This window comes from Vanessa cardui, chromosome 27, assembly GCF_905220365.1.
Source record: "Vanessa cardui chromosome 27, ilVanCard2.1, whole genome shotgun sequence".
Taxonomy (NCBI): domain Eukaryota; kingdom Metazoa; phylum Arthropoda; class Insecta; order Lepidoptera; family Nymphalidae; genus Vanessa; species Vanessa cardui.
The window spans coordinates 3,351,386-3,360,457 of record NC_061149.1 but is presented as its reverse complement, the minus strand read 5'-3'; the positions used below and the strand labels follow the sequence as shown (position 1 = coordinate 3,360,457).

The 9,072-nt window shown below is 36.1% G+C and overlaps 1 protein-coding gene across 1 annotated transcript in view; it reads right to left on the bottom strand.

Moving 5' to 3' along the window:
- Positions 1-3,228: 3,228 nt before the first annotated feature.
- Positions 3,229-9,072, bottom strand: part of LOC124540907 (V-type proton ATPase subunit D-like) — a 79,522-nt gene continuing 73,678 nt past the window's right edge. Inside the window, exon 6 of the mRNA XM_047118683.1 lies at positions 3,229-3,702. Coding sequence (XP_046974639.1) covers positions 3,420-3,702 — 283 coding nt within the window. The 3' untranslated portion in view covers positions 3,229-3,419. The remainder of the gene's footprint in view (positions 3,703-9,072) is intronic.

Here is a 9,072-nt window from a genome sequence, read left to right as displayed (position 1 = left end):
GCGCATCTACTTACATTGGGGTCAGAGTAATTTAAAAAAACAATAACGGCCTTGAAATTGTAATCAATTCCTGTCATTCGTTTTTATAAATAATTTAATTAATGAATCCGTTACGTAAAACCTCAACCTCATTAGATAAATTCTCAGTAGTCCATAGTCCGCAAATTGGAATTGTATAAAAGTAAAAGTCTTTGTAACTGCAACTGGACTCCTTCCCATTGTGTTGGATTTGTTGTCCCATCAGATTACGAAGGGGAAAAGAGACTGCACCTATTCACTATAATATGTCCAGCATGGTGACTCAAAGCTGGTCAGTCAGTTAGGATGATACCACACGCTTATGTTAACACTTGTGGGTTTTCAGAAATAAAACACTTAACACACTCTCAATTTTATATACTCGTGCATCGTAACGTTATACAGGTATATTTTGAAAAAAAAGAATGGCGTCCCTTTTGGCGCGTCCGATCTCATTTAATAAAATAGTCGGAAATCAGTTGACGAACTAGTGAGGTTAAATTACTGTTAATTTAATAAACATGACGAATAACGTAATTATAAATAATACATTATACAAATAATAAAGTATAGGTAAATAAATCAGGATATAATATATTATTGAGAGTTGTTATTATATGCCACAACAGCTGGGTGCCTTTGTTCCACTTGTTTACACTTATAATATTACTTAATCAACGAAGTTATCGATAGTGGCTTAAAAAATAATATCGATAAATATTATGCACATCACTAAAATTTTCCCACAAAAAGGAATCGTCCAATTTCTTAATAGCACAATGACAATTCAATATTATTGTTGAAGTATCTTTTTAAGTATTTTCGTTGTATTGATGAGATTCCGTAAACGTCTGTTTGGTATTGATACTGATGTTATCGGGCTGAGATGAAAAGTATTATCATGTTTTATAATGCTTTCATGACGCTGTTGATTAACCTAAATAAATAATTCAATACATGCTGTTGATGGTGGGACTCTGTGCTGTGTGTGCATACCGAGGTCACAGGTGCACATACCATAGTGTGCTACATACCAGGTAATTTCAGTAGTTCAAGATGGCCAAATCATAAATTATGTTTTACAATGATGCTCCAATCTCTCTTTTTTACAATCCCCCGCTATCGTCCAATTGTTTTCTAATGACAGCTCAATCATTTTTAAAATATACTGTGCTACATGCCAGTATTAAATGCTATGCCATATAAGATTATATCAATTACAGTTTTACAAATTATTGATCAATTACTTACAATAATTATTATATATAATAAAGTAAATTCAGTAGACCCTGCTGTATTCATAATATATAATCATAAAGTGATATAGAAACAAATGACAACACCGTATCGGAGGCTAGGGTTACTCTCTCACATGGGTTAGGTTAGGTTAGTATAGTACGACACAACTTACGATGTCGCATCGGCAAAATTCGTAAAACCGATTACATCCGAATTGAGTACGCTGTCCCAAATTATCAATATTTATTTCTCATGCGAATATGATCTTTGCACAAACGGAATAACTTGTAATATTATATGACCTAATATATTCGTCAATTTGACGCGTCGATTTACATGCACTTGCTTTCTCTGACGCGTGAATCTATAGCGACGAATAGCGTCGAATGGCGCAATAGGGAGCTATTTCTATTGGTCGTGTAAATCGGCAGTAATCGGTTTTATTTTCATTCCATTGCATTTTCCGATGCTACATCTAATTTGTGTCGTACTATACCTGGTATCTAGTACCTAGAATCTAGCACCAATCTATCCACATACAACAGTAAAAGTAAAATAAAATAAGGCTGTAAAGGTCCATAGCTGGTATAAGGCCTTTCCCTTTCGTGGAGAAGACTTATCTTATTTCATGACACTGGCCCAATGTTGTATGTTGGATACACAGCTAGAATTTAATTGAAATTAAACACATGATGTTTACCTTCACCGCTCATGAGATGAATTATAAACACAAATTAAGCACATGCAGACTGTGTTGCATCTGATTTTGAGCCTGCAAACACCAGTTAAGATGGCTTCAGCCAGAATTATTACAGGCATAATGGACATAACATCTTAGTTCCCAAGGTTGGTGGCGCATTAGTCAATTACCATTAGTTTAATGTATACGTTCTAATATATATTTTAAGTGATCTTTCCATCAGGATGAGTCGAGATGGCCCAGTGGTTAGAACGCGTGCATCTTAACCGATGATTGCGGGTTCAAACCCAGGCAAGCACCGCTGATTCATGTGCTTAATTTGTCTTTATAATTCATCTCGTGCTCAGCGGTGAAGGAAAACATCGTGAGGAAAAATGCATGTGACAAATTTCATAGAAATTCTGCCACATGTGTATTCCACCAACCCGCATTGGAACAGCGTGGTTCCAAACCTTCTCCTCAAAGGGAGAGGAGACCTTTAGCCCAGCAGTGGGAATTTACAGGCTGTTGTTGTTGTTGTTGTTGTTGTTGTTCCATCAGGTGAGCTCCCCTACTCGTTTGCCCCCTGCAAAGTGATTACCACCGCCCATAGACATCTGAAGCACCACGGGGCTTGCAGGTGCGTTGCTGGCTTTTAAGGAAGGAGTACGCTTTTCTTGAAGGTTCCCAAGTCGTATCGATTCGGAAATATCGGCGAAAGCTGGTTCCACAGAGTGGTTGTGTTATAATAATTGTTACAATAAAAAAAAGCAGGAAATAAATAAAAATACTCAGCGTTTGTACCAATTTATTAGTGTAGCGAAATCTTTCAACTAAAGTTGAATTCCAAATTATTGTTTATGTTACTAGTAATAATATATTTGTACATATTGTAGTATGTAGGCTTTTTAAACAATTACTAGTTGCTTTCGTTTCAAAACAGTTGTTCACATATTTTTTACTTTAATTATTTATTACGACCGTTTATAAAATTTGCCACAGACTATCCTATTTCTTAGGAACGTTTTTTTTATGTTTGCCAGTCGTAAAAATAACATTTTTACTTTAAATATGTCGCGGTATTACTTTCAATGTATGTTTATATTTTTACATCCGTTTCTATCATGAGCATCATCATATATTTTTAAAAATTAATTAAATTTAATATTGAAATAATTAATAGTATCGACGAAAATAAATTTGTTTTTTTAGTAAATTAAATTATAAAGTGATTTAAAGCGCATTTCCAATAAGCTGCCAAAATTGCGTTCTGTCACTTTACAGCGCTTAATGGTTTAATTTTGACTTGTCACATCCTAACTAAATAAAAAAAAAATACAAAATACTTGTCTAGCCTTGTTCTAAATATTTATTTAAATGTAAATATTTTAGGTTAATTTTCGATGTCTAATTATCATGAAATTCGTTGAAAAATTGACTGGTTTTAAAAACTCCTGTTTATAACGGTCTGTTAAGATTCTTCTTAATTGTCCTCTTTCTTGATAACAGCTAGAGAACCACTTTCCTTACTCTTTGTCCTGCTCGGTACCAGCTCTCTGCTTCTGCTCTGAGCAGGCTTTAGTTTATTGTCGTCAGAGAGTTGTCTACGTTTATCCTCGTCCATTTTCTTCTCCATGTCCTTCTTCTGTTTCACTCTTTTCAGTCGAAACACTTCCTCTCTCTCCTTCTCTTCCAACTCCGCGAGGATATAGTATGACGTCACATTCAATCTCGGTATAACAATCTTGGCCAGCACGTTTGACTTTCTGAAATTAAGAAATATCATATTAAAACTTTTTGGAACATAACGTCTTACTCAGTTTTATTTATTTCATGAATATTAATATGTTTTTTTATGCATATAAAATCCAAGACTAATTTATAACAGATCGGATCAAGATGAACATATATTAATAACATATTTTAATCATAGGATAATTCCTTAATTACAATCAATATATATTTACATAATATGCGAAATAAGTATTAATTTTAACAATGACAAAAGACATTTATCTAAACTACATATAGTACGACACAACTTCGATTTAGCCTCAGCAAGATCAATAAAAACGGTTACTGCCGATTTGCACAACCAGTAGAATTAGCTCACTATCGAGCCATTCGAGGCTATTCGTCGCTATAGATTCTCGCGTCATTTTGACCCGAGAAAGCAAGTGCTTCAAAAAATATCGACGTGTCAAACTGACGAATATATTAGGTCATATGATATTACAAGTTATTACGTTTGTGCAAAGATCATATTCGCATAAGAAATAGATTTTGATAATTTGGGATAGCGTACTCAATTCGGATGTGATCGGTTTTACGAATTTTGCCGATGCTACGTCAAAGTTGTGTCGTACTATACGTAAGTTTCTTAACAGTGTTAAGACCATATTGTATGGTCGAATTTAAACCAGTGACCATAAATAAAATTTCAAATTCTTTATCAACCGAATCATCTACTTCAGAATGTAAATTTGATCCAATTAACTTCATTACCTAGATAAATAGATTAACGAGGTCTTCAGCCGAAAATAAATAATGGCCGAGGAGAAATTTTTAAATCACAGAGCCATGTCTGAAACGGTTACGACTCGGTATATTCACAAAAGTTTTTGGCGCTAGGGTTGTCACTGGTTATATGCAAATATATATTAATAGTATAAATGTGAAAGTAACTCTGTCTGTATACCTGTATATATATGTGTTTGTACTTGGTGGTAGGGCTTTGTGCAAGCCCGCCTGGGTAGATACCACCCTCTCATCAGATATTCTACCGCGAAACAACAGCACGCAGTATTGTTGTGTTTGAAGGGTGAGTAAGCCAGTGTAACTACAGGCGCAAGGGACTTAGCATCTTAGTTCCCAAGGTTGATGGCGCATTGACGATGTAAGGAATAGTTAATATTTCTCACAGCGTCATTGTCTATGGGTGATGGTGACCACTTACCATCAGGTGGCACATATGCTCGTCCGCTTACGACTAAACCGAATGAATTAAATTTGGTGCCTGTCGCTCTTTCACGAATTTCATAAAATTTGCTATGAAGCAAAATTTAACTCCATAAGGACATGGGCTACTTTTTTGCCTGACACATGACAAGCAACACCTTAAAACGCGAAGATGCGGGCGATTAGTAGTATTTAAATTAATTAAATAAATTCAAAAACCTATTTGATATTCCAACGGCTCGGAGTGTCTATCGAGAAGAACCGTCAAGAAACTCGTGATATTAAATTTGTCTCATTCAATTCAACATATAACCTTGTATATATATAGCTATATTAACTCGTTTATTGGCGTGCCCCACCACTTCTGTAACTGGTAGAAATAATAATTATTTATCTGTATAATCTTTTCGTTTATTTATTGTTAAATTTTCGCACAATTATTTCTTAATATCTGACGTACCAGTAATACGTTTTCCTTACATCCTCATTCTTCTAGAAACGATAAAAAACTGTAAATACTTTGTGGTTTTTGTGTAGTCATATGTAGTCTATGTATGTTTGTATATGTTAATTTATCCTTACGTAGGACAAACCAAAGGAATTTCACAAAACGATAACCTTATTTTTATGCTTTAAAAATATAAGATATGGTTCTTTCTTGACCAAGCGACTAAATTATTTGACTAAAACTCTATATATTATCAAGCAATGGGATCTTATCTATATTTCGCAAGGACTAGTCTTATTACACACATAAATAAAATATGAGACAAATCAAATCAAAATAAACTTTCTTCAAGTAAGCTTTTACAAGCACTTTTGAATCGTCATTTTACAATTAAGTGAAGCTACCACCGGTTCGGAAAGTAGATTCTACAGAGAAGAACAGGCAATAAACTCAGTAGTTACTCTTTTTTAACATTTAAAAAATACAAAGTCATGTTAGTTCAATACAATTATTTAAATTAATATATTAATATACAGACATATTATATTAATATATTAATAGACAACATTACATACATTACTCAGATCCCAATGTAAGTAGCTAAAGCACTTGTGTTATGGAAAATCAGAAGTAACGACGGTACCACAAACACCCAGATCCAAGACGACATAGAAAACTAATGATAATCTACATCGACTCAGCCGGGAATCCAACCCAGGACCTCGGAGAGGCCCATGAAAATTAGTGTACACACCACTCGACCACGTAAGTCATCAACATAATATCAAATCTTGATTGATTAACTTAAAAGAAAGGCCTACGTCCAGTTCGAAAAAATAATAAAATTTATATTCATCAGTGGCAACCCTATCACACCCAACTTTGGGCGGTTAAATAACAGGGGTGTCACTCTTGTAGTCAATTAGCGGGGACAACTCTAGCTATTTTAGTTCGCTTTAATATTTAAATACAACATTACTGAACGTTGCGGTTTCGAAATAGTTCACATTTATTGTATTAAGCTTTATCGAATCGACATTTTAACGAAACTATTTTTATTTATTTAAATTCGGTATTAAGTTATCACTTTGCTTCTGATATTATTTATAACTAATTGATCGAGAGCCGAGATGACCCAGTGGTTAGAAGGCGTGCATCTTAACCGATGATTGCGGGTTCGAACCCAGACATGCATTGATGATTTTTCATGGTGGTAGGGCTTTGTGCTAGCCCGTCTGAGTAGGTACCCCCCACTCATCAGTTATTCTTCCGCCAAATTGTCTATGGGTGTTGGTGACCACTTACCATCGGGTGGCCCATATGTTAGTCCGCCAACCTATAACATAAAAAAGTGCTAAATTTGTGTTTATATTTCATTTCGTGATCGGCAGTGAAAGAAAACGTCGTGAGGAAACCTACATGTCTACCTACCTACTAATCCGCCTTGGAGTAACGTGGCGGAATATGCTACAAACCATCTCCTCAAAAGGTAGAAAAGGCCTAAGCCCAGTGGGAAATTTACAGACTTATTGTCTGCTGATGTTTTCGGTTATGGTAACAGACGCACAAACTGACGTTACTTGATCAGATTTGCCCAATCCACCCATCTGATGACATACTATAAAGATACATTATGCTTTACAAGTTAATTTACCACAGCTTATTATATTATCATTACATAGTATAAAACAAAGTCGCTTACCGCTGTCTATCCCTATGTATGCTTAGATCTTTAAAATTACGTAACGGATTTTTATGTGTTTTTTTTAATAGATAGAGTCTTTCGAGAGGAAGGTTTTTGTATATAATACATTAACAATTCAGTAATTAAATATTGATAATTTTAGAATTTTCTATTGTGATGTTATGGTATTTCACCTGTGCGATGTCAGGGCGGGTCGCTAGTTAGTAACATCTATACATATAATAAAATTGGAGTGTCTGTTTGTAATATTAAAATAGCCCTTTTTTACTCAATGCGTATGCATGTATACACGGTACATGTAACAAAATAACATTTTTTATAAATTTTGTATGCCTGTTTGTTCCGGCTAATCTCTGGAACGGCTGAACCGATTTTGACGAGACTCTCACTGGCAGATAGCTGATATAATAAGGAGTAACTTAGACAACAATAGTATTTTAAATTCAAATACGTAAAAGTTCGCGGCCACAGCTAGTTTTCGTATGAAGTTCATTAAAGAAAAAAACATTATTTTTAATTTATTTTCGACAGTATTAAGACGTCTCCCTTCCACGCCCAGGCCGCGTCGAGTCCGCCCCCCTTATTTATGATAGCGCTCTTAAATACTCATTCTTCCATATTGAATTTGCATAATTACCGAAAATATAATCTTCCGAAATTAGATATAGGTATCGTATTTTACGATCATTACATAATATAATGCAAATAATTCAGTTGTTAATGCACAAGCCCACTATGTTTTCTCTTGTAAGTCTCTTTCAGTAGGGTTGTCTGGAAGAGATCACTACTTAGTGATAAGGCCGCCCTTTGCATACTTTTGTATGAAAATTTGATTTTAAGCTTTTTCGTGTATTTTTTTCATTTTCTTTGTGCAAAAAAGCTGTTTATTATTATTATAATGCAGTTGTCGGATCACTGAACCACTGACCACTATTTTTTATAATTCATGTCATGTTCTGTGGTAACTTTCTAGGTTAGCTTATTGGTAGAGCTTCGTACAAGCCCGTCTAGGTATGAACCACCTACCAATGTGTTATATATTCTACCGTCAAACGTTAATACTCAATATTATTGTGTTCCAGTTTGAATGACGAGTTAGCCAGTATAATTACAGGCACAAGGGACGTAACATCTTAGTTCCCAATTTGGCGGTAAATCGATGACGTAAAAATTGATTGATATTTCTTATAGCCCCAATGCCTACGAGCGGCGGTGACCACTTACCAAAGGAAAAGGAAAACATCGTGAGGTAACCTACATCTGGTTCTGGTCTCTCGCTAAGGCTGTCTTAGGGAATTTCTGTCAGTGGCCCATACCGCGAAAGAAAAAGCTGATCTTTTAGGCTCTCTCTTCGCGTCGAACTCGACTCTGGATGGCCAAGGAAAGTCTCCACCGACAATTCCGCGGTGTGATACCACGATGCCGGAGGTTAAATTCTGGCAAAATGCAGTTCGCAAAGCACTTCTTTCCTTGGATATTCATAAGTTGAGTGGACCTGATGGCATCCCTCCAATCGTGCTACGGACATGTGCTCCCGAGTTGGCACCGGTCTTAACGCGTCTTTTCCGGCAATCCTACACATTAGGCGTCGTCCCGAACTCCTGGAAGACAGCTTTGGTGCACCCGATCCCTAAAAAAGGCAACCGCTCAGATCCGTCCAATTATAGGCCTATAGCCATCACCTCCTTGCTCTCCAAGGTAATGGAGTCCCTTATTAACTGCCAGCTCCTGCGGTATCTAGAGGAGAACCAGCTGATTAGCGACCGCCAGTACGGTTTCCGTCGGGGTCGGTCGGCCGGTGATCTTCTAGTTTACCTTACTCATAGATGGGCTGAAGCAGTTGAGAGCAAGGGGGAGACATTAGCAGCCAGCTTGGACATAACGAAGGCCTTCGATCGCGTCTGGCACAAAGCGCTTCTTTCGAAGCTTCCTTCCTATGGGCTTCCCGGGAAATTATGCAATTGGATTACTAGCTTTTTGGAAGGTCGTTGTCGACGGTGCATGCTCCGACTTAAAATTCGTCAA